This window comes from Erinaceus europaeus, chromosome 5 (genome assembly GCF_950295315.1).
Source record: "Erinaceus europaeus chromosome 5, mEriEur2.1, whole genome shotgun sequence".
Taxonomy (NCBI): Eukaryota; Metazoa; Chordata; class Mammalia; order Eulipotyphla; family Erinaceidae; genus Erinaceus; species Erinaceus europaeus.
Window position 1 is genome coordinate 96,033,389 of NC_080166.1, and position 27,054 is coordinate 96,060,442.

At 41.1% G+C, this 27,054-nt stretch overlaps 1 protein-coding gene across 2 annotated transcripts in view; it reads right to left on the reverse strand.

Moving 5' to 3' along the window:
• Positions 1 to 27,054, reverse strand: part of GPC6 (glypican 6) — a 1,360,227-nt gene that overhangs the window by 25,400 nt on the left and 1,307,773 nt on the right. For both annotated transcript variants that reach the window (XM_060191578.1, XM_007519754.3), the window contains one exon: positions 4,882 to 5,018. In XM_060191578.1, the coding sequence (XP_060047561.1) occupies positions 4,882 to 5,018 (137 nt within the window). The remainder of the gene's footprint in view (positions 1 to 4,881; positions 5,019 to 27,054) is intronic.

Genomic DNA, 27,054 nt, shown 5'->3' on the forward strand with positions numbered 1-27,054 from the left:
AAAATATTTACCTGTTTATTTACTACAGGGAACTAGTTAAGAGTCCTACTCTAAGATATGTGGTGCCAGGAGTCAAACACTGTATTTTAAAAATGGTGAATGCTCATTTTTATTCACATCAAAGGCCCCACCTTCACTTGTTTCTAAACCACACCCACATCTGTTACAACTTCCGGGTGTCTGCTGGCAGCACTTAAAGAGAGGAAGAAAGGTCTACATTCTTGGGGGGGGGGTCTCATCTTTTAGCCTTGGAAAACTCTAGACTGTAATGATTTCTGTCTCTGCAAGTGAGCATCTTGCTTTATATTCATATTGCCAATAGGATTTTTTTAAAAATAAAACTATTGTCCTTTTATTTCACTTGGATCATAAGAATCACCTTTCCAGCTATCATTTTTTGTAAGTATTCCTAAATTATTAAAGAGATATATCATTTATAAAAAAACACTGGGAGTCAGGCGGTAGTGCAGCGAAAGCACACATGGCGCAAAGTGCAAGGACTGGCTTAAGGATCCTGGTTCAAGCTCCAGATCTCCACCTGCAGGGGAGTCGCTTCACAGGCAGTGAAGCAGGTCTGCAGGTGTCTAATTTTCTCTCCTTCTCTCTGTCTTCCCTTCCTCTCTCCATTTCTCTCTGTCCTATCCAACAATGACATCATCATCAACAACAACAATAATAATAACTACAACAACAAAACAAAGGCAACAAAAGGAAATAAATAAATATCAAAAAAAGTCTTCCCCCCAAAATTCAAAAGTAGGGGAGAAATAGCTTATTATTTGCATTGCAAATGTTTTTTTTCTAACTTACAAAACAGTTCAATGGAATTTCTTTAAATGAAAAGCCTCTTTCAGGTATTTGTAGACCAATGACTATTTAGATGTGAAAAGAGCTTCAATTACACTTAACTCCACAGGTCTATCTATTGGTTATTTATCTACCATGTTATTAAATAAATAAACAAAATTTCTAAGATTCCATTTCAGTGAAATAATTGTAGAAAAGCAACAAAAGGACATGGAATTGTAATGTTTCAATGAGAATATAATTTGACTCACAAAAATTGGATAGCCACGTCTTTTTTTTTTTTTAATAATGGGTTAAATTCTGGACTATTCCTGCAAATGTTTTTACTTTGATCAACTTGATACTTTCCTTCACCTACATAAAATCCTCCAATGAGATTCCATTCATTTCAGGACAAAATTAAATCTGGCCCCTGACCCCTGGTCCAGGTGCCTCTCTATATGTGGTTCTGTTTCAAACCTACAGTGTGTCAGATGGTACTTGAATCTGTCAAAACCCACTGTCCTTTTTTAGCCTCTATGACTCTTCCTGTGTGGTGACCATTGTCAGTCTATACTGCTGACCCCAAAGAGCCCTGAATCATGTCTGGGAAGAGGATATGCTTAGTACTCTTGCTGATGGACTGAGTGAACATGGGCTACTAAATGTGCTATTGCATTCAGGGTACTTGTTCTCCTAATCAGAGGGCAGCCATTTTTGTGGCCATTTGCTTTAGAAGTAGAGAGTTGGAGTGCAAAGTATACTGGGCACCTGAGAGATACTGGGCACCTTTCACTCTTGTTCACTGGGTGACTTTAGACTAAACTCTTATTCTCCCTGGGTCTCTGATCTGAAAAGTGAGGAAGTTGGCTGAAACACCCTCATGTTCTCTAGCTCTAACTTCAAATGTATTGTTTTGTTCATCTTATCTTTTTTTTTTTTTTTTTTAACAAACTTGTCATCAGTAATCTCTGACTTGCAAGGCTGTATAGATGTTAGGTGTGCAATTTCAACTTTCAGATTTTGTGATGGAGTGTAATCATTTCTTACACTCTGCCTGCATATCTTGTGAGGAATTGTGTGGATACTAATATCCAGCAACCTGCTGTAACTGTCTATGGTCATGCATTTCAATACACAGCCATTGTTTTAGCTACATCTGAAAAGTAAGCAGAGATGGACAAAGAGCAGCTTCAAAAATAGGCACTTCATTCATTAGGCCATCTGGTCATCCTTTATAGGGAGGAACTTTCTATACAGCCATTAGAAGGCAGGCACATTAGAAATGGTGAATTTAGGAGATCGGGCGGTAGTGCAGCAGGTTAAACGCACATGGCGTGAAGCGCAAGGACCAGCATAAGGATCCCTGTTCGAGCCCCCAGCTCCCCACCTGCAGAGGGAGTCGCTTCACAGGTGGTGAAGCAGGTCTGCAGATGTCTCTCTTTCTCTCTTCATCTCTGTCATCCCCTCCTCTCTCCTTTTCTCTCTCTCCTACCCAACAATGATGACATAGATAACAACAACAATAATAACTACAACAATAAAACAACAAGAACAACAAAAGGGAAAATAAATTATAATAATAATAGTAATAATAATAAAAAGAAATGGTGAATTCACCTCAGAGTTTCCTGGCCAAGGTCTTCTCCTTAGAAGGCCAGACTCTTAATAGTTTACTGAGAATTTTGAGGGTCATGCTATTGAGATAATGAATTTTCATTATCTCACGAACTAAGATTTGAATTTTGGTATTTGAAGTATCTTGAAATGATTACAGCTCTCTTTTCTCCCTTTTTAAATATGATGCCAGAAAATGAACTCAGAACCTGTTGCATGCACAACAACACCAAACAACCTTCCAGTCTAATCTTTTATTCTATTTGTCTTAAGAGACAGACAGAAAGTAATAGACAGAGACAGGAGAAGGAGAGGAGAGAAACCAAAGCACCACACCACCATCCATGGACTTCTTCCCTCTGGTGCTGTCCATGGTGCCTCCATGTGGTGCTGGGGATTGAACACAGGGGCCTGACCATGGTAAGGCAAGCACTTCATCCACTGAGCCATCTTTCAGGCCCAATCCCAGACTCTTTCTATAGCTCTCTTGTTTTCACCTGATGTAGTTAATGATAGCCATATTCACAAATGTTAAAAAAAAACAATGCTCCTTAGAAGTGTAAGAAATAACATCTGAGTGTCTCATTTTCATTCCTGCTCACCTTCTGTGGTTTCTTTGCTAGTCAAAAATCTTTTCTGGGGAGTCGGGCGGTAGCGCAGTGGTTAAGCACAGGTGGCGCAAAGCACAAGGACCGGCATAAGGGTCTTGGTTCAAGCCCCCGGCTTCCCACCTGCAGGGGAGTCGCTTTACAAGCAGTGAAGCAGGTCTGCAGGTGTCTATCTTTCTCTCTACCTGTCTCCCCCTCCTCTCTCCATTTCTCTCTGTCCTATCCAACAACGAAGGCATCAATAACAACAACAATAATGACTACAACAATAAAACAACAAGGGCAAAAACAAAGGGAAAACAAATAAATAAATAAATATTTTAAAAAATATATTTTCTGTTCTCCTTTGAACACATCTGCGACACAGGCATGGCACTGCTCTACAAGGCTCCAAACTGACACCCCATCATTTTTCTGCACCTGCTGGTCAACCCTCCAGACACTCCTTGAGTCCAATTTATTGTTGGTATGCTTCTAATTCTGCTTCTAAAAACCCCTTCTGTTTCATTTGGTTTAATCCCCCCTGCTTAACACTGTATTCTATTTACATAACCACTGTTAACTAAGCACTGTATTCTATTTACATAACCATTGTTAACTAAGCATGGCATTGGTTTGATCCCACTTAAAGCTGCGGTCTATTTACATAAATCACTGTTAACTAAGCACCACCCTCCCTCCAGGGCATTGGTGGTTCATTGGTAGAATTCTCGTCTGCTCCACCCCCTTCCTTGTCACACCCTGATTTTCACCAATCTCTTTTTGCTCCACCCTCTCTATGTCATATCCTGTTTACACCCTACTTGGCAAGGACAGGATTGTTAGTTTTAGTTTAGTTTAGTTTAGTTTAGTTTAGCTTGGCTTAGATTGTGTTGCGTTCCGCTTGAATAAAGACTGATCTGTGTACCACTCAGCCATGAGTCCCTGGTCATCTGTCTCCTGCTCGCGAAGCTAGCCTGGCAATTTACTACTTGCAGCCCCACCAGTTCTCAGCCCTTCCAGTGCCCAGCATCTCCACCTCGCAAATCCCAGGCCAAGCCCATTTCAGGGCGGACCCACAATAGGCAGAAACTCCCCACCCAAGAGCACCGGGCAGCAGGGCAGAAGCCTGACAGCATGGCCATCTCCCTTTGGAAGATTCCAGCTGGGCTGCCCTACTAGCTGGCTTTCCTGGCTGTCCATCATCATTTACAGCTCTCTGTATCTTTCAGATGGTCATTTCATTTTTTGTTCTAAGAAATTTCATTTGGTAAGCAATACAATAACAATAAAATAAGGGAGTGGCAGGGAGATATCTCAGCCTCATAGAGCTCAGAACTTGCATGCCTGAGGTCACAGAGGCTGCAGGTTGAATCCTCAGCATCGGCTTATGCTAGAGCCGAAATGTGCTCTGGTTGCAATCTTCTTTCATAATCAATCAACCAATATATCTCAACAACAATGACAACAAAAGAAATGGTGTAAATATATCTGTGAATAAAAAAGCAGCCCTAACACCCTTAAAGGTAGACCGTGTGTGTGTGTGTGTGTGTGTGTGTGTGTTTAACCAAGTATTGCTCAGCTCTGGCTTATGGTGGTGCTGGGGATTGAACCTGGGTCATCACAGCCTCAGGCATAGCCATTATGCCATCTCCCCTGCCTTCCCAATAAATATGTTAAGTGGGCAAGAAAGAGCTCAGGCTCTTTGTAACCTGCCACTTGTCACTATTCTGCTGCCAGGCACCCTGAGAGGAAGTGCTAGGGTCCCAGAAGGGAAACTGTTTCCTCAGTTGAGGTGCCCCCACCTTATCCCCCTGTTGCTTTGTGCATACAGTGGTGTTCAGGGCTCTGCCCATAAGCTGCCTAGGGTGCTGTGTGTTGAGTCCCTCACCTGGCTTTGCTGTGCCCGTTCCAGCATTCCTCCTGGTTGGACGTGCCTGCGGTCACACGCTCGTCCTTGCAGATGGTGTAGGGGAACGCCGACCAGACCTTTTTTGAAAGCTTCAGTTTCTCTTTTATGTCTGTGACCTGGTCGAGAAATCAGGGATAGAGAGTGAGTAGTTTTCCCAGAGTGGCCCCCTGTCTATGCAAGTGAAGGGCAAAGATGGGAGATAGGGCTGGCTAGGGCTGCTAATGGGGTTCAAGAGAGCAAGCATTTTGCTGTGGGACTGACTGACCAGGAGAACCTCTCTTCTTCCTCCTCCCTTGATCTTCCTCTAGCTTCTGGCAGGGGTAACCAGCCTTTCTTGTTTTCCATATCTTCTGTCCTCCCATCCTACAAATTAGAAACTTTGGAAGTTATCTCAACTGGCTTCAGGTCCTTCTTGGGCTAGGAAACTGTAGTGCTCACTGCCCCTCCCAATGTATTCTTTAGAATTCTTTTGCTTGGATGTCAGATAAACAGTGCCTAAGTAAGGCAGCAAGAGCTAGAATGCTCTCCTCAATAGTCTACTTCCTTCCGTAAGAAACACAAAAACCTAACCTGGCTTCTGGAACCTCTGCTTCTGACCCACAAAGCACACACTTGGAGAGTGTGCAACAGATCAAATCCACTTAAACAACACACACACACACACACACACACACACACACACACACACACACACACACACACCCCTCTAGCATCAGGGGTTGGGGTTGTAGCTCTGTGACAGAGCACAAGCTGTCTGAAGTCCTGGGTTCAATTTCCTGTACTATGCTCAAACTCAAGTAACAAAAGAAGAAAAGTCATTCTAACTGCAGGTCAGTGTAAAATTCACATCCCTGTGGGTGATGGCTGGGAGTAGATCAGCATCTTACATATTTGTTGACTCAGCCCTGACTTTCCATCCATGGAAAAAGGGGAGAGGGACCAGTAGCATCTCAGTTGCATTGGGAACATCTGGGTTGATGCCACTGTCTGTGGATGGTTAGGATGTGTCTGTTACTAGTTTAATAATGTCTCCCCAAGTTTAAATAGCTGAAGTTCAAACCCTCAGGAACTCAGGATGTGACCTTATTTGGAGATGGGCAAGGATGTCTAATGAGGTCAATGGGGACAGCTTTAATACAGTCTATAATCACAGTAACAGTGGTGACACAGAGATGCCATGCAGATAAGACACCAAGTCTTTGCACATAGAAGGAAGACAATATGAAGAGGCAGTAGGAAGAAGACATTCATGTACAAGACCAGGAAGAAAGATCCCAGCTCTCAGAAGGATCCTCCCTTGACAACATCTTAGTTTTGGCTATTTCTTATTCCCAGAACAACGAGAAAACAAATGTCTGTGGTTTCATGCACCTCATTTGTTCCTGCAACGCTACTGAACCTATTGAGATTTAATGACATCATGGACCCTTGGAGATGAGTAACCTTTGGAAAACCAAGTATCCTGTGTTTACAGTGGATGGGGAATAGACTTAGAAAAGAAAAAAAATTTTTTTTTTAAATACATTTTTGGCTAGGTTTAAGATCAACCACCCAGATCTCTGATGTTTTATTTTGTTCCTGGTCATGTTTCTCAGTGGTTCTAGAACTACAGAATCTTCAGTTCTTGCTTAGCTGTTAGTCTGATGATGATAAAAGGCTCAGCATTGGGAATATCTGTTCATCTATGAGGTGCTGAAGAGGACCAGAGTGTTGAATCTAAAGAAAGCAGTACATGTCCTTGGATAGATGTTACTTTCCTTTTAGAGTGTGGGTTGGGGTGGGATCTGCAAGTGGTGACAGTACAGGAAGTAGTTCACATACACACACAGTGAAATGTTCAGGAGAACTTGAAACCATGCTCCAGATTTCTCTCATTGGTGCTAACCTTGGTCTCCAGGTTATACCCTTCCTCTCATTTTAGCCAAACTGTCTGGGGACAGGAAGTTTGCGGTAAGAGCTAATTCTCATCTGTCCACTACTCTTGGCAGTGTGTGTATGTTGTATTTTCTTTTAAAGATATAAGGGCATTTCTCTTCTTTTCTTTTCTTTTCTTTTCTTTTCTTTCCTTTCCTTTCCTTTCCTTTCCTTTCCTTTCCTTTCCTTTCCTTTCCTTTCCTTTCCTTTCCTTTCCTTTCCTTTCCTTTCCTTTCCTTTCCTTTTCTTCTTTCTTTCTTTCTTTCTTTCTTTCTTTCCTTCCTTCCTTCCTTCCTTCTTTCTTTCTTTCTTTCTTTTTTTTTTTTGCTTCCAGGGTTATCACTGGGGCTTGGTGCAAGCACTATGAATCCACTGCTCCAGGAGGCTATTTTCCTCATTTTTTTTCCCTTGTTGTTGCCCTTGTGGTCGTTAGTGTTATAGCTGTTGTTGTTGTTGGATAGGACAGAGAAATCGAGAGAGGAGGGGAAGACGAAGAAGGGGAGAGAAGGATAGACATTTGCAGACCTCCTTTACTGCTTGCGAAATGACCCCCCTGCAGGTGGGGAGCTGGGGGCTCAAACGGGGATCCTTACGCTGGTCCTTGTGTTTTGCACCATGTGCGCTTAACCCGCTGCACTACCGCCCTTCCCCCACAAGGCCATTTCTATCCAACCATAGATGGACATAGTGGATTGCCAGAAAAGTCATGGTGTATTTTTGCATATAAAACAGAAAATTATGCTATAGCTTTTTCAATAATCCAATACATTCTGTTTGTCAATCATCTAAGACCCCCAAAAATGTCACCTAATAACTGTCAAATGACAGAGTGGAAGATCTCCATTCTGCAAACATCATAGCAATAACTGGTGCCAGCAAATATTATTGATAAACTTATTGTAGGGTGAATTTTATCCTACCTCACCACAGATGTTGAAGTCCTAACCATGATATCCATATATATGACTGCAGTTAAGACTAAGGTCATTGTAGATAATGAAGTTGAATGGGGTCACCAGGATGGTCCCTAGTACAATCTGAGTCTGTTCTTACAAAAAAGAAAGTTTGGATACAAACATAGACTCACACAGCAAAAACATAATGTGAAGATGAATTCAGAGAGATGTTGTGACCCATTTTTAAACAAACAAATTAAAACCCCAATATGGCCAGCAAACTACCAGAAACTATGGGAGATATATGGAAGAGCCTTTCTCCCAAACTCTGAAATGTCCGACCCAGCTAACACCTTTTTTTTTTTTAGTGATTTAATAGTAATTTATAAGATCATAAGATAATAGGGATATAATTCCATACCACTCCCACAACCAAAGTTAGACATATTCCCCCTCAAGATAACTACTATAGTTCTTCAGGGTCATAATTAGGGGTAACTATATACATATATATATATATATATATATATATATATATATATGCACTTTTTTCAAGTTCACGTGTTTCAATTCTCTGTTTTTTTAAAATAGATTTTCTTAATATTTTTAAACTATTAAATTTATTTATTTGATAGAGACAGCCAGAAATCAAGAGGGAAGGGGGGAGATAGAGAGGGAAAGAGACAGAGAGACACTTGCAGCACTGCTTCATCACTCACAAAGCTTTCCCCCTATAGGTGGGGACTAAGGTTTGGAACCTGGGTCCTTGTGCACTGTAACATATGCACTCAACCAGGTGCATCACCACCTGGCCCCTTAATTCTATACATTCCATTTATGAGTGAACTCAGACCACAGTTGTCCTTCACTTAATTCACTATTCATAATAACTGCCAATCCCATCCATGTAGTCCCAAAGGACACATTTAAGGCTTTTTAAAAACAAAAAAAAAAAACCTGATGAATAGTACTCTATTGAGTATATGCCCCATAACTTTTTTTGTTTTGTATTTATAAACCTTAATTTAGTGGCCTTTTATCCCATTATTAAAGGCCTCCCCCACACAAATTCTAAATATTCCTAATAAGGTACTCCCTCCTGATAGTTTATTCTTTTTAAAAGAATTTATGTATTTATTCATGAGAAAGATAGGAGAGAGAGAAAGAACCAGACATCACTCTGGTACATGTGCTGCCAGGGATTGGACTCAGGACCTCATGCTTGAGAGTCCAGTGCTTTATCCACTACTCCACCTCCTGGACCACACATATCTTATCCTTTTAATCAGGAAGATGGAAAGGCACTCATCAGAGAAGCATGTGGGTCACTTGGGCGAAAATGGCTGACCCCATGTGGATGCTAATGCCCCATCTTTTTTTTTTTTCCCTGAAGGGACCTATGCACCAAATCTTTATTGTAAAGAATATGCCATATACACTTATTTCTTACTAATAGTATCTTTGGAAGTTTATCACAAATAACATCTTCATTTAGAGTTTCTTCAAATACTGACAATAAAGTTTTATTCATTTGCTACAGGAAACAGATATAGACAAAATCTCTTCTAGTGGGTAATGGTCTCTATTGCTTTAAGTTTTACTGCACATTCTACACAAAGAAATGAAATGAAAAGCTTACACACACACACACACACATACACACACACACACACACACACACACACACACACACACACACACGAGAAGCAGCACTGTCGATTCACAGACCACCATCTGACACCATCTTATAAAACCCCCTGAAAAATAAAAATTATTGGGAGTGCACTGTTTATGACTAAGCTAATTTAATGAAAGTATAAACATCATAACAAAGGTGACATTGATAAAATACTTACCTATTTATTTACTACAGGGAACTAGTTAAGAGTCCTACTCTAAGAAATGTGGTGCCAGGAGTCAAACACTGTATTTTAAAAATGGTGAATGCTCATTTTTATTCACATCAAAGGCCCCACCTTCACTTTTTACTAAGTCACACCCACATCTGTTACAACTTCCGGGTGTCCTTCCATTTTCTTTTCCCTCTCAGATAAGAGAAACAAAGCCTGATTTCCCAGAATCTCTTTCTTCTAGCTGACACTTTCATCTCAATCTTGTTGACTCTAGAACCTGGAGACAATGCATTATTGTTTCTGAAGCTACTCAGTGGTGGTCTACTCTAGCACACTAGACCAAATGTAAGGAAAAACATTGGGTTAAAGTGTGATGGAGAAAGGCATATTGATGTCATCATAAAGTAGCCCCACACTCATCACTTTATTGCAGAAGGAATGCTGGTCACTTTGCAGAGTGGTAACTTGGTATCTCTTCCTTAATCAAAGTTAAGTAGTGGGACACATTGGTATGGGTACTACCTCCTGGTGGCATGAGACAAAGTCTGTTCCATCAGCTACATTGCCAGAATTCATAAGCCAAGCCCAATCTTAAAGACACATCAGAACAATCTATAAAACAACTGGCTCCTGTTCTTAAAACATGGTTCTCATAAAAGATAGACAAAGGCAAGAGAGTTCTTCTAGACTTCAGGAGACCAGAAACCCAGCACTGAAAGTCAGTGTATGCTCTGGATTGAGCCCCAGACCTGAAACATGTCTGCCTCAAGGATGACACAGGGACTGTTGGTTAAACTGAATACTAACTCCATATGAGGGGATAGCATTACTTCCCAGTTAAATTTTCTGCGTATCAAAGTGCAGCATGAAAATACCACAAGGTTATAGAAGAATGTTGTAGTCTCAGCAGACACATGTTGAAATATTTAGAATTAAAGCATTATGAAAATCACACCTTTAGAAGGATTCAGGGATCATCATCACCACCATTGCATAGATGTGTAGAGAGAAAACGAGGCACATTTAAAAATTATTAGTGATTTAACAGTGATTTATAAGATTATAAGCTAACACAGGTATAGTTTCACCTCACGCCCACCAAATATGGCATATTGTAAATCACTGACTAATCTCAATGGAGGTATATAATCTTTCTCATTTTTCAGTAAGTAACTGTTTTAAAAATAAAACACATAACAAACAAAACCTCTTGGGGTTGGGCAGTGGTGCACCTGGTTAAGTGCACACATTAGCATGTGGGAGGATCTGGGTTTGATCTCCTGCTTCCCACCTACAGAGGGGACACTTCATGAATGGTGAAGCAGGTTTGCAGGTGTCTATCTTTCTACTTCTCTTTCTATCTCTCCTCCTCCTCTCTATTTCTCTCTGTCACACTAAACAAAATAGAAGAGGGGGGAATAAAAAGAAACAAATGAACTTTTGGAGCAGTGGATTCATAGTGCTGGCACTGAGCCCCAGCAGTAACTCTGGTAACAAAGCAAAGCAAGCAAGCAAACAAAACTCTCACGTTTAATTTTTCTGCAGGGTGCCACTTTGGGGTTTCTAACCTCCAACCTGGGCTCCTACACCTTGGCAACTCATTTCCACTGTTCCCTAGCACCAAGCCCAGAGAGAGAAATGCTGGTACATCCTGGACTGGAATGATATGAATTTTATTCTGCTTTATAATGAAGCATGCCAAGAAAGTACATCTTCTCTGTCTCACTGCATACTAAAATCCTACCTTTGTGTTTTTAACAATCTGAAACAGATATTTGGAGGCACAAAAAAGCATAAAATTGCATGATGTCTGTTGTGCTGCCATGTCTCTAAATCAAATTCAAGCAGTGCTTCTTTTGGGACACATGCTCTGGGCTTCAAGTTAGATTTAGATTCCACTCTCTGGGTTTTATGGATTCATTGATAACTCATTCATTATTCCAAGTACTGATTACACTAAAGTTCTACTTGGCTCAGTTTTCTCAGTCTCTCTCTGATTGCCTTGGTCCTTGGTGGAAGGTCAGGGTTTGAATGTATCTTTAGCTTTAGTGCTCAGGACAGGTGTGATAGCCCACCAGCCCAGCAGGCCTGGGCTACTGGTAGTTTCATAAATATCAAGCAAAAAAGTATGGATTGTTCATACAAGTTTCTTCACATGTAGATTGAGAACTTGGGTGTTACTGTCCCGTCTGATTCCAAGTTCATGAAGGCAGCATTACATACCTTCGATCATGGGGGCCACACAGTGAATTCCTTTGTCTGAATAGGGCTGAGAGGGGTGGTGGGTTGGGATGGATGTGGGCTAGGAAGCTGTGAGGTTAGAAGGATGTGTGAGCTCTCTCCAACAATCCACCTGGGCACATTTGATAATCAAGTCATGTGCACATAGCATCTCAGTAGCTGGGCATTTTCATTGTTAACACAATTGAAAGTGAGAACAGCAAAGGCACCGTGAGAGATGTAAATGCTGTTTTAACATTTTGCACAGAAACAACAGCCAATTTGCTTCCTAACCAGGGTGGGGAAACAGACGGCTGAGAAGAAAAAAAAAAAGAAGAAAGAAAGAAAGAAAAACTCCTAGCCACTGGAGAGGAACACACCTTTGATTCTGAAGAATCTCTGAATGACTGGAGTTAATTTTTCAGACTCAAGAAAGTTGTGTGTTTCTCACCCTGTTGAGCAACCTCTTCCCATGCTCTTTTCTTTTTATTTTAAAATAGCAATGCAGCTTCTTTGCTGTAGCTCCCAATCTTGAACCTGAAGTGCACACAGCAGTGAGCTAAGCTTTATGTTAACAAACACTCAGTACAAATCTACTGCTAAGAATGGCAGCTGCTCTAATTCAGCAAGAATGCAAAACTGGTGGGAGCAGAGACCTGGAGTCAGGTCTATCTTGGTTTATATGCTCTGATTAAATGCAATTATGGATTTGATTGTTCTGTTTTAACTTACTCATTAATAGGACTTAAAATGACTTTTGCAAAAAAATTTGGGATCTCTTTTATTTCAGAGGGTACACGTGCAACGGTAAAATGACAGATATGCTATTCCCTTGGCTCTCGACACATCTGCAGCAGTATGAAGTCAGAATGACAAAGAACCTGCTTACTAGCATTCCTCGAGTCTCTACTTTTTCTGCAGAATGTATTAGTGCAGTACTGTTTGTATGTAGCATATGCAAAGATAGTTATAAACACACTGCGCATCTATAGCCTGATTACTTAATTAGTTTTTGTGAGAGGGGCAGGAGAGATGAGAAGAGAAGAGAAGAGAAGAGAAGAGAAGAGAAGGAAGAAAAGAGAAGAGCAAAGGAGAGGAAAGGAGAAGGGAAGGGAAAGGGAAAGGGAAAAGGGAAGGGTGGAGGAAAAAGAAGGAGAAGGGGAAAATCAGAGTTGGTCAGCTCTGACAAAAGGTGCTAGGAGAGCCTGAATGTGGTTTCTAAGGCCTTAGACATGCAAGTTCTGTGCTCTAGGCTGAGCTATCACTACAGTCTCAATGACCTGATTTTTTTCCTTTCCTGTTAGGGATACAAAGAGCAAGAAAATTTGGAGCTCACTATTCTAGTCTATAGGATAGGGAGTGATGTAACATATTTGACTCACTGACTTAGCAAAAACATTCAGTGACTTCAGTTTAATAAGATAAAGAAGTATAGTATGCATTAAAAATTTTAATGCATTAAATAACTTAAAAGGTTTTTTTGTCATTTTCATTCCTTTATTAATTATAGTTGCTGACCTTGAAAGGTTTCTAATTTCCCTGTGTGAAGAGAGAGGGGAAACAATACAAGGAGTGAATGTGATAGACATGGGTAAAGAAAGGACTAGAGACACTGATATAAATTTGTCTAGAAAGTTCTTTTTCAGGGAAAACCATATTTCTTCCCAAGCATATAAGTCTTTGCTGCTTTCACTTTTATGCTACCACTGATGAACTCATTGAGTGTTGAGTTCACTTCTTTCCATGTAGGAGCCCTCTCAGTAACTTCTGCAAGGCCCATCGGTGGTCATGAATCCCTTCAATTTCTGCATATTTGAGAAGATTTTAAGTTCTTCACACATAAGGAAAAAGACACCAGAAAAATGAAGACAAAAATGAACTGAGTGATATGTCAAAATGGGTGAACCAAGGCGAAATATCAAAAGGCCACATACTATACCAGAAACTCTAAAATCTTAATCTTTGCCTCACTTGGCTTGGAACCTAAAGGGAAAATGTTGGGTGGCATGAATCAGGGAGAGAGGGAGGAATGCCAGTTGACTATACATGGAGATGAAACTCTGGAGACAAAATCAGAGAGGGTGAACACAGGGTGAAACTTGTCTGGGGGTAGGGTTCTACACTAAAAAGAGGAACTGGGGAAGGAACAGAAAAGGGGATGGGGGGTGGTCCTAGGTTGGAGGTGAGAGAGTGTTGTAGACATCTATGATGTGGAGCTGGGAAATGGAGCCCATGTGTGGACAATTATGCTGTAAACCACTAACCTCTGAATAAAATGGAAAAAATAAATCTTTGTTGATATTTGCTTTTTGGTAACTGCTCTGAGGAAATAAAGGAAACTGAATTATTTGTCATTTCTACCTAGAAGGCCTAGAAACAAAATGTTCCAACACAGCCATCCAAGTCTTCATTTCCAACAAGGGATTGATTTTTATCTATGTAGACGCCATCATTCTGACCTTCTTTTTGCTATCTTTTCCCATGATTTCTAAAAATCTGTCTGATAGTACAGATCTGGTAAACAGAAATGCACATGTTCTATGTGTAAGAAACATTTGTTAAATGAATAATCATGTGAACAGCATTGCTGATGACCAGCTAAGGAAAATAAGATTTCAGAAATGATCGATTATCTGCCAGTTTCTGTCTTGACTTCTCCACTGGGGAGTAAAAAAGACACAGGAGCATTTAGAAGGTCTGAAAAAATTTTTTTTTCCCTTGACCTGATTACCCTCAAGCAAGAGGGAAAATCTTAGATGATCTCCCCAATTCTCTAATCTCCTGTCATCATGAATGGCATTCCTGGTGTGATTTACACAGATCTGATGAAGAAGTCTTGGAGATCTCAAAGGTCACCTGGGCTTGAATCAAAAACCACGAGAACAGAAATACAAATGGAATGAATCCATTTCTAAGTAGGTGACCTGCTAAGTTCTGGTCTTGGGTGCTTTGAAACCTTGTTGGGATCTTTGTTGTTTCATGTAGATTTCTTTGACAGGGCACATTTGATTGCCTCTAAGAGCCTTTGCCCATGGTTAGCTGTTCACCTATCTGAGGCCCAAAGTCCATTTACAACCTTAATCTTTTCTTTTTCTCTGGCTCTTTCCTGGGCAGCCACTGTGAAAAAGGCCACCTGTTATTCTCCCTCATTCATATCTGATATCTGAGTCAGCAGTCACTTCACCGTGAACCTGTTGTGTGTGCCTGGCTCCATGCCCTCATGACTTCAGAGGGATTCCAATGTGACTGTTTCATCTGCCTGAAGACATAATGTGACCAGATGTAAATAATATATACCATATCTTTAGAAAAAAGATGGTTAATATTTAAAGGCCTCAACACTAAATAATACATATGGAGGGGAAAAAAACAATGTGAATATTTTATGGACTGAAGGTCATTTGTTAGCCTTGGAAAACAGTCTGTTGAGAGAAACAAAGGCAACGTCATTTAGACCGGATGGACAAGGCCACTTTATTGGGTCAGGCTTAGACAAATTCAAACCTTTTGTCAACATGAGACTTTAACAATACAGTTTTGGAGGGGGTGACCATGTCCAGCTGTATTCCAGAGAACAACTTTTTTCTTTTTCTTAGACCACCAAGCCATTCAATTCTTTGGGTGAATCTACATTAGAATTCAAGCTGTACGTCCTTCTTCTGAGATCAAACAAATGATGTACCATCTCTCACTCACTTGGAAACACATACAGACAGTCTGGAGTAGAGTATTTAAAGTTCCAAAGTCTAAGAGAGAATACTTATTTCTCTGAGGTGGCTGAATACTTCTAACTCCAACCTTTCCTTTTTTTTTTTTTCTGGAAGAAGTGGGGATCACTATTATCATTTAGAAATTCTATGAGGAAGAGGCTGAAGATACTTGAAGTCTTTTGAAACATGGACTCATGACCATCCTTCTGATGGAACTTTTGGCAGGCATTCTGTTGGCTGGACTATCACTTTTCCAGTTAGCTTGAGTTTTTGTAACACTTGGGTGTGGTCATGCCTTCACATCCCAGCTTCTATCTGCTGACCAGGTTTGGGTATATTCTAGACTGTGTAAAGATAGCTCTTATAATTGGTTTTCTTTCAGGCTGCTTCTAAATACATCTTGAGATGCTGCTATAAGCAGTTGATCAGCAAACCCAAAGTCCATTTTGGGTATATAACATATCAGGTGATTGACTTAGTGCTCAAATCATCCATCAACCTGAGACCAGTCTCCCGCTCTGGGATTTCTCAGACATTCTCAGGGAATTGAGTAAGAAGGTCTAGTCTCTTAGTGTGAAGCATATTTTTCCCCATGCAGTACAGTATTTTTAACACCTCTCCCCAAGGACACATGTGCCTATAGGAAAAACTGAGGTGAAAAAAAAATTGTAAGAAGGGAGAGAATCTTGGAAGGTTCCAAAAAGACAGAGTTTCCTTTTGTTAAGTTTTATAAAGGATTGGGAATTGGATGAAAAAATTAGAGCCTGAAGCATCCCCTCTGGCTTCATTTTTTGGGGATTTTTTTTGGCTATATGATGACACTTTAGTAATAGCATGACCCTGGAAAGAGATGGGATCCTTTTGGGGGTAAAAATAGGAGTCCTCTCTTTCCCTCACTATGAAGCAGAGATGATAGGGAATGCCCCAGTCTCCAAAGGGAGGCTGGGGTATCTTGCCCTGACATTCGAGGAAGACTGACCCTGAAATGAATGCAGCCTAAATGTTCCCAGCTATGATCATGAGCTTCGAGCTCAGACCAATAAGGACTGAGAGGTTGCACAGGCTTCAGTGCTAAATATAAAACATATATGGGTACTGGGTGAGGTGGATGGAGGTAAATAGTTCATTTTACCCACAGAATTTTTTCAAGAATGGGAGCTACTCACTGCCCTAATCCAACTTTCTAGCCCTTTTCTCTATTCTGACACCATTTTTTCAGACAATATATTTTTTCATTTCATTTCTTTCTTTTTTTATTTATAAAATGGAAGTGCTGACAAGGCCATAGTATAAGAGGGGCACAATTCCACAGAGTTCTCCAGACAATATTTTTATCCAACTTAGGCTAGCTATCAAACTCAAGCAAAACTACCATAGTTGTTGCCCCTAGCAACATGGCTAAATAGACTTTCTAGCTTTCTTCTACCCTAAGATTCCCTAATCTCATCTGCTCTGTTCCTACTTTTTGGCTCCTGTTCATTAACCATTTTGTTTCACTTTATGTCCTGCTACCTTCCAGACGTCAAGTTTCAGATGCTACCATTATTTCATTCTGACCTCTCTGGGTAGACAACCTCATTAGTGTGTCCTGAGACCTCACCTCTCCAGAGCTCTAGCCCACTAGGGAAAGATAGAAATAGGCTGGGGGTATGGATCAACCTGCCAATGCCCATGTCCAGTGGAGAGGTAACCACAGAAGGCAGAACTCCTATCTTCTGTACTCTCAAAACAACCTCGATCCATACTCCCTGTGGGGGAGAAGTGATAGGTGGAAGAGGATAAGAGGGCTCAAGACTCCAGCTACATCAGCACCCGGAGAGAGAGGAGGAAAAGGAGAAGGACATTTGGATATAGTAATGGTGTCATGAGTGGCTGGGAGGGGAAGAGAAGACTGGACCTAGAAGAAAAAGGGGGCAATTATGTATAAATGTGGACAGATAGTTGCAGAGATAATGGCTGGCCCATGTCTATAACCTTAGGGAAACTGTGGGGGCTTGCAGATTCAGAACTGGGGATTCAGAACTGTGGTGGTAGGAACAGTGTGGAATTATAACCCTGTTGACATGTAATTTTGTAAGTCATATTAAGTCACTAATAAAATTTTTAAAAATGGTGGTTCTCAAAGTGAAGTAAATATGAAACATATTAGAAATATCTTCCCGGGAGTCAGGCGGTGGCGCAGCGGCTTAAGTGCAGGTGGCACAAAGTGCAAGGACTGCTAAGGATCCCGGTTCGAACCCCGAGCTCCTTACCTGCAGGGAAGTCGCTTCACAAGTGGTGAAGCAAGTCTGCAGGTGTCTATCTTTCTCTCTCCCTCTCTGTCTTCCCCTTCTCTCTCCATTTCTCTCTGTTCTATCCAACAACAACAATATCAATAACTACAACAATAAGACAATAAAAGCAACAAAAGAGAATAAATAAATAAATATTAAACAAAATCTTAAAAATATCTTCTGAAATCTTTATGTTTATACTTAATACCCTGCCTGTGCATCACCCCTAGCTATGGTTTTATAATTTTGGCCAGTAAGGGTAGGAAGCTTTGTACACAGCCTGACATCAAACTACAATTGAATTCAACACTGGAAAGAGAAACACAAGATGACATTCAGTCTGTGGAAATGTATATGAAATCAAAGTATTACTCAGCAGCAGGTGTATAAATTGTGGCACTATTTTATTCTCAAGACTGAAAATATAAATACTTTCCAGGAGAACTCACAGACTTTAGAGGTTCTGTGGAGTTTCTATGGTTCAACCTTCTGGAGCATTCTTGATAGACACTCACCTAGACAGCACATAAACATTTCTAATGATAGATGTCATTACCTAGCATAAAGGAGACATAGGGCTTGCTTTCTGAGCTAAAAAGAGTCACATTCTCTCTCTCAGCACTTCAGAGGGTCTTCATGGACAAGGCTTGACCACAAGGCGGAAAACCATTCTTGCTTTTCCTCCCATGACTAGCACCAAGTCAGGCATCCAACCTTTTTCTCTTACCCTGCTTTGTTCCTTGGCAAATTTGTAGGTAGCTTCCATTGCCAGCGCCATGCCCACCACTTGTTTAATACTCCTTTTGATTTATTCCTGACTTTGCTTGGGTCTAAGCCTTGCTCGTTGCTTTTGGGACTAGCTCCTCCTTGCCAATTAACATTGGTCTTTATTGCTTCTTATTATTTTGACTCTGATCTAAGTGCAGACACCACTTTAGGAGGGTCTCATGACTTAGAGTAAGAATTGTAGCAAGTGTTGCTTCTAACTTAGGTACTTAGATATGTAGTCTCTGCTACGCTGTCTGGAATGATCTCAGATTCCCAAAAGATACTGATATTTAAATACTGACTTAAAAAAAAATTCTTTATTGGGGAATTAATGTTTTACATTCAACAGTAAATACAATAGTACATGCATAACATTCCCCAGTTTCCCATATAACAATACAACCCCCACCAGGTCCTCTGTCATCCTTCTTGGACCTGTATTCTCTGCACCCACCCACCCCAGAGTCTTTTACTTTGGTGCAATACGACAATTCCATTTCAGGTTCTACCTGTGTTTTCTTTTCTGATCTTGTTTTTCAACTTCTGTCTGAGAGTGAGAGCATCCCATATTCATCCTTCTGTTTCTGACTTATTTCACATAACATGAATTTTTCAAGGTCCATCCAAGATCGGCTGAAAACGGTGAAGTCACCATGTTTTATAGCTGAGTAGTATTCCATTGTGTATATATACCACACTTGCTCAGCCACTCATCTGTTGTTGGACACCTGGGTTGCTTCCAGGTTTTGGCTATTACAAACTGTGCTGCCAAGAATATGTGTGTACACAGGTCTTTTTGGATGGATGTGTCGGGTTCCTTAGGATATATCCCCAGGAGAGGAATTGGCTGGGTCATAGGGTAAGTCCATTTCTAGCCTTCTGAGAGTTCTCCAGACTGTTCTCCACAGAGGTTGGACCAATTTACATTCCCACCAGCAGTGTAGGAGGGTTCCTTTGACCCCACACCCTCTCCAGCATTTGCTGCTGTTACCTTTTCTGATGTATGACAGTCTCACAGGAGTGAAGTGGTATCTCATTGTTGTCTTGATTTGCATTTCTCTGACAATCAGAAACTTGGAGCATTTTTTCATGTGTTTCTCGGCCTTTTGGATCTCATCTGTGGTGAATATTCTGTCCATGTCCTCCCCCCATTTTTGGATGGGGTTATTTGTTTTCTTGTTGTTGAGTTTGGCCAGCTCTTTATATATGTTGGTTATTAAACTCTTGTCTGATGTATGGCATGTAAAGATCTTCTCCCATTCTGTGAGGGGTCTCTTGGCTTGGGTAGTGGTTTCTTTTGCTGTGCAGGAGCTTTTTTAATTTGATGTAGTCCCATAGGTTTATGCTTGCCTTAGTCTTCTTTGTAATTGGATTTGTTTCATTGAAGATGTCTTTAAAATTTATGCAGAAAAGAGTTCTGCCAATATTTTCCTCTAAGTATCTGATAGTTTGTGGTCTAACGTCCAAGTTCTTGATCTACTTGGAATTTACTTTTGTATTTGGTGAAATACAGTGGTTCAGTTTCATTCATCTGCATGTTTCAACCCATTGTTTCCAACACCATTTGTTGAAGAGACTCTGCTTTCCCCATTTAATAGTCTGGGCCCCTTTGTCAAAGATTAGATGTCCATAGGTGTGAGAACACTGACTTCTGTTCTCTCTTGATCTCAGAAACAATTTGTGACTTGGGAAGCAGTTACACCCTCTCTCACTTCAGTTTCCTCATACAACCAGCAGGATCACAGCCATGGCCTGAGTTTGATCATTTTGGATAGGACTGACCTAGTAATCAGAACTAATCTGGGAAACTTCCAGAAATGGAAATTTAATAAGCCACTTTTGCCCATATGGAAAAAGAAAAGTGTGATATTTTGATCATTCAACCTTACTGAAAGAAATTCTGAGTCATGGCCAACTCTTGCTTCTAATATGCAAACCCTTTATTGGGTCTTTGATGAAACTCAAACCCTGTGATTGACATCAAACAGTGATGGTGTTAGGCTCCCCAGCACCTGAAGTCACTCTTACAGTATTGAAATTTCATGACCAGGAAATAAAATCCAGGACATTCCAAGCATGTCTATTTATTTATTTTTTTAAAGAGTTTTTTTATATTTATTTATTTATTCCCTTTTGTTGCCCTTGTTTTATTGTTGTAGTTATTATTATTGTTGTTGTCATCATTGTTGGATAGGACAGAGAGAAATGGAGAGAGGAGGGGCAGACAGAGATGGGGAGAGAAAGACAGACACCTGCAAACCTGCTTCACCGCCTGTGAAGCGACTCCCTTGCAGGTGGGGAGCCGGAGGCTCAAACCGGTATCCTTACGCTGGTCCTTGCACTTTGTGCCACCTGCGCTTAACCTGCTGCACTACTGCCCGACTCCCCAAGCATGTCTATTGGTACAAAAACTGAGGAGAAGGCACAGCAAAACAAAGCATGACTGCTTGAGGATAGGCATTCTCCAGTGGTTTAGAATTCATCATTTCCTTCTGAATGTTTGGGGCTCTAGCGTTCCTCCTCAAAGCTGAGAAATGGATGTGTATTCTGGTCTCTTTCTCTGAAGCTACTGCAGATATTTGCAACTTACCAGGGAATGAGAAATCAGCCTTTTCAGTTTGGTGTAATTGGGCAGTGGTTTCTTAAGATATTGTAGACATAATTTCATCCAACAGCGAAAGTTCCTTCAAAGATGTTCACATACCAGGAAAGTAATTAAGATGCAATGTTGGAAAACATCAGCAAGTGGGAGGTGGATTCAACTAAATTCTAAAGCCAGTTAGGGTAGAGATGTGCTGCCTTACAACTCTTATAGAATAGGCAAAAGAGAGCATATAAATCTCTTTGAGGCATACAGGATTTGATTTATATCTAACTACGCAAGGCTTGTATTGTGTAGGGGCATAATTGATGCTGGGTTTGCATGCACTGTGTTCTATGTATGACGAAACACAATGCCCTTTTGCTTCCTGGATATTTTTTTGGGAATTGGCTCAAGTTTTATTGCTATAAAGTCTAAGAGACTTTGAGGAACAGGAGATTGTGCTGCATGCATATACATCCAACGACATGGATCACAGGACTCCAGCTTATCTACCATGGCAAAATCAAATGTGCAGGAAGAGAAGGACATGGTGCATGGATAGTTCCTTTGTGTGTTTCACTGTCAGTGTCTCTCCTCTAGGGCTAGAAAGCAGACCATATATATCCACAGAGATCCCTGTGGGATTGCTGTCCCTTGCAGATGACACAGTGGTAGGGCCTCTGTTCTCTGTGTTCATGGCGTGCTAGGAGCTGAGTGGCTGATTTAGCACAAACCCTGGTGTACAACTCTACCTTGTTGATAGTGAATGGCTGAACACATGAATGAAGTAGAAGATACAGCAGGGAAACTTGATTCTTAGTCTCCACATTAATTTGCCTGTGAAATTTAAATTCTAGATGTCCTTCCTTACGAAATAAATATTTTGCCATCAGGAGAGTCATCTTCCTGCTAATTCCTCCTATTTACTTACTTATTTACTTGGTAGAGACAGAGAGGAATTGAGAGGGGAGGTGGAGATAGAGAGGGAAAGAGACACCTGCAGCTCTGCTTCACCATTGGTGAAGCTTTCCTCCCTGCAGGTGGGGCCCAGGGGCTTGAACCTGGGTCCTTGTGCACTGTAATGTGAGCACTTAACCAAGTGCATCACCCCCTGGACCTAATTCCTTCTATTTTATAGAGAAATGATTTCTGGGCATCCATTCACAAGTAGAGAGTCTCATTACACACACACACACACACACACACACACACACACACACACACCTTTTCAGCGTCTATAATGTAGTAGACATACAATGATGTGCACCACACAGTCATGTCTTCAAGAGATTTACTTTGAAAAGTGTGTGTGGGAGGAGACATACACAAAATTAAGTATAATAAATGGTTCAAGTTTAACAGTTGCAGGGCATAAGGTATATAGTTCATGTTTTATTTATCCTAAACAAGGAGAGAATGGGATGGACAAAGGCTTCAAGGAAGAGGTGGCAAGTGCCCTGGGCTTTATAGAAGGACTAGCATCTGCTGATAGAAGACTTGGGGAGAGAGACCCTAAGTAGCTAGTTTATCGACATGGGGTCTCTTTAATCAGAGAGAGAAGCAGAAGGCCCACAACACGGTGTTGTGTTTGCATTAACTGTGACTTTGGCAAAGTCACAAAGTTTACCCTACAAGCTGGTTTAAAAAACAAGGGTAATAGCACCCCTGAATGATCTTCTTTAAGATTTAGTTAAGCTTAGTAAGTTAATATATTGCTAGGGTACTCTGAGTTGGAAGTTCTTAATGAGTAGACATATCACTCTGGGGACAGATGGCATAGGGTGACTAAGTGAACTCTTTCTTGGAAATCAGATTTTTACCCCTGTGAGGTAAATTGCCTTTTCCTGGGAGCCATCTGGCTGCCTGAAAGATCCAATTTACCTCATGGGGCAACCAATGAGGGGGGTGTATTGCTCTTATGCTGAGTCACTAGCAACATAATAGCACTTGATGTTCACCTTTACCTTGTGAGTATCTAACAGCCTACACAGACTCTCAGCTTCTTCTGAGCAACAAAGATGCCACCCCATTTAGCTCTACTGGGAGACAAACAACCTTATATAACATGGTGGAATAGCCATTCTGGGTAAGGAAGCCACAAGTGTCCAAAGCAATAATATCTAATAGAAATATAACAGGAAGATGGGGGGTTTGTCATAATTGTTATGCGATCAGTCTCTTATGCCTGAGCCTCCGAGGTCCTGGGTTCAATCTCCTGTACCACCATAAGCCAGAGCAGAACAGTGCTCTGGTCTCAATCTCTCTGAACCTCTCTTTCATTAAAAATAAAATAAATCAAGTTTAAAAAAGAAGTATCAAATGAACCACACATGTAAGGCTAAAATTTCTAGGAAGCACATTGGAAAAAAGTAGAGAGGCTCTTTTTAGTGATATATCCTGTTCATCTCAATACATCTGAAATGCTATCATGTCAACATAAAGTGAATATACCAATTTCTAATAAGATATCTGACCATTTTGCTTGTAATGCCTTTGAACATAGACATTATTTTAGAAGCACAACCTATCTTAATCCTTAGTAGCCATGAGCCAGATGAGATTAGTAGCCACCATATTGATTGCCATGGGCCTCAGAGCTTGGTGTGGGGTTTTGCACTGATAGAATATCTCCAGTGATAACAGAAGCAACTGGTGGCACAGCTATATACAAATAATGTTAAAGGATATAAATTACGGTGATGTTGTGTGTGATACAGCAAATCCTAACAAAGGGATATTTCAAAGTTAACCCAATTGCCAAATAATGTGATTATAGTAATAACTATCTATTGTCTTCTTAAACCCAAAGACAGCAGGACCCTCCCGCTTCCACTACAGAGCCTATATTTCCCCCAGTCTTGGAACCTCTAGGGTGGGGCTCACTTTCCTACATGCTTCGCTCACTTCATACCAAATGATATTGCATCTGCTGATCCCAACCTAATCAACGCAACGAGTACCACCTCAGCGTGCTTCACTTCAGACTGTGTCCAGAGACGTCAGGTGTGGAATGACAACCCTTCACTCTCATTACTCCAGTGAGGCCTTTCCTTTCATAGTATTCTAATTCCATTGCAGGTAGTTCACTTCCTAACTAAGTCCCAAAACCTAGATACAGATCAGGTCCTTTGAGATAGAGCATACATTCACACGCATCCATAAGCTAGGGCAAAATATATACCCAAAAGTAAAAGCACGCAATAGTGTGCAGTGAGTCAGTATAAAGTTCCTAATGAAATAGTGTCTACTTAGACTTAGATACCCTCCTCACCTACTTCCTATTACAGTTCTCTCACTCACTCCAAAGATAACCTTAGCAAAGCAAGGACTGCAAAAGCTGAATAAGGACAAGAGACTGGCATACTTTAATGATGACTCTTTAGTCACTATCAGGCCACTTCATCAGCTGGGGCCCTATTTGGGGAGACCTGAGATTCCCAAACAGACTTGATGGGCCTAGACCTCGAATAAACCCCTCTCTCCATTGTTACTGATCATCTTTATAAGGAACAACAAAATAGACCCCTTTGTGGGCCCCCATAGGACCTGGCCCTCAACTTGGATCAACAATGGTAGAGAATGTTCCATCCTCCGAAGGGAGGAAGGACAACATACTCTATACTACACCTGAGGAAGATGGGTCCTGATATTGGGGCAGATTTCAATGTTCCTACTCATGACCACAGAATCTCAGATCTACAGGGATGCAGAGGTCACATAGGCTCCTAAGCTGATTATGGGCCCCAGATCACACAAAATCAGTGGGGTCTGCAGTCAACAATGTTTATACCCCTTTCCCATATTAGGAAGCTACTCTCTTCCCTGATCCAGCTTTCTGGTCCTTTTTCCAGCCATGACATCATCTCCCCAGACAATAACTTGGATCCATCCACATATGAGATATCAGGTTCAGGGGCGAAAAAAAACAAGAAAAAAAACCCCCAAAACTAGTATAGCTACAGGCCCTTTGGAATATAACTAAAATATGCCTACTAGCTATCTACAAAATGGAGGACCCCTCAACTCTTCATCTGCACTATTCCAGCCTTTAGGTTCATGATTGTTCAACAATTTGTTTGGCTTTGTATGTTAACTCTCTTTTCAGCCACCAGGTTCCAGATGCTAGCATGATGCCGACCAGACTTCCCTGGACAGACAACCCCACCAATGTGTCCTGGTGCTCTGCTTTCCCAGAGCCCCACCCCACTAGGGAAAGAGAGAGACAGGCTGGGAGTATGGATTGACCAGTCAATGCCCATGTTGAGCAGGGAAGCAATTACAGAAGCCAGACCTTCTACCTTCTGCAACCCACAATGACCTTGGGTCCATACTCCCAGAGGGATAAAAAATAGGAAATCTATCAGGGGATGGGATGGGATGCAGAGCTCTGGTGATGGGAATAGTGTGGCGTTGTACCCCTCCTAGCCTACGGTTGTGTTAATGTCTCCTTTTTAAAATAAATAAATTAAAAAAAAAGAATAGGAAAGCTATCAGGGGAGGGGATGGGATACAGAGTTCTGGTGGTGGAAATTGTGTGGAGTTGTACCCTTCTTATACTATGGTTTTGTCAATATTTCCTTTTTATAAAAATTAAAAAATAATAAAAAAAGAATATCTCCAGTGCTCTAGCCAAACCCTGGAAGCAACCCAGGTGTCCAACAACAGGTGAATACTGAGCAAGTTGTGGTCCATATACACAATGAAATACTACTACTCAGTTATTAAAGGTGATGATTTCACTTTCTTTTTTTTTTCCTTCCCCCCAGGATTATTGCTGGGGCTCGGTGCCTGCTCCATGAATCCACTGCTCCTGGAGGCTATTTTTTCATTTTTGTTGCCCTTGTTGTTTATCAGTGTTGCTATTATTATTATTGTTGTTGTTTTTGCTATCATTGTTGTTGGGTAGGACAGAGAGAAATGGAGAGAGGAGGAGAAGACACAGAAGGGGAGAGAAAGACAGACACCTACAGATTTGCTTCACTGCCTGTAAAGCGACCCACCTGAAGGTGGGGAGATGGGGCTCCAGCCAGGATCCTTAAGCCGGTCCTTGTGCTTCGCGCCATGTGTGCTTAACCCACTGCGCTACTGCCCGCCCCTGGTGATTTTGCTTTCTTCACCTCATCTTGGATGGAGTTTGAAGGAATCATGTTAAGTGAGATACATCCGAAATAGAAGGATGGATATGGGATGATCTCACTCACAGACATGCTGAAAAATACTACCATGACGCCAACCTGACTTCCCTTGACTTCCCCTGGGCAGACGACCTCCCCAATGAATCCTGGAACCCCACCTCCCCAGAATCCTACCCCATTAGGGAAAGGCTGGGAGTATGGATTAACCAATCAACATCCATGTCCAGTAGAGAATCAATTACAGAAGTCAGACCTCTCACCTGCTGCACCCCAAAGAGATTTTTAGTCTGGAAACCTCCAGTGGAGGGGATGGGATATGGTATTCTGGTGGTGGGAACTGAATGAATTGTACTGCTCTAATCCCACAGAGTGGGATTATGAGTGATAAGCACTCATTATCAAATCACTAATAATAATAATGTAAGTTGAAAAATATGAAAACACAAGAAGAACTTGGGCTGGGTTTGGTGTATTGCACTAAAGTAAAAGACTGGGGTGGGAGGAGGGTTCAGGTCCTGAACATGATGGCAGAGGAGGACCTAGAGGGAGCTGAGTTGTTATGTGGAAAACTGAGAAATATTATGCATGTACAAACTATTGTGTTTTGCTGTCAACTGTAAACCATTAATCCCCCAATAAAGAAGTAAAAAACCCTGTGACATGTTATACATGTATATTACTGTATTTTACTGTTGAATAAATGTTGGTATGCATGAGACTCCTGTTTCATTTGGTTTAAATCCCCCCTGCTTAACACTATTCTATTTACATAACCACTTCATTCTATTTACATAACCAC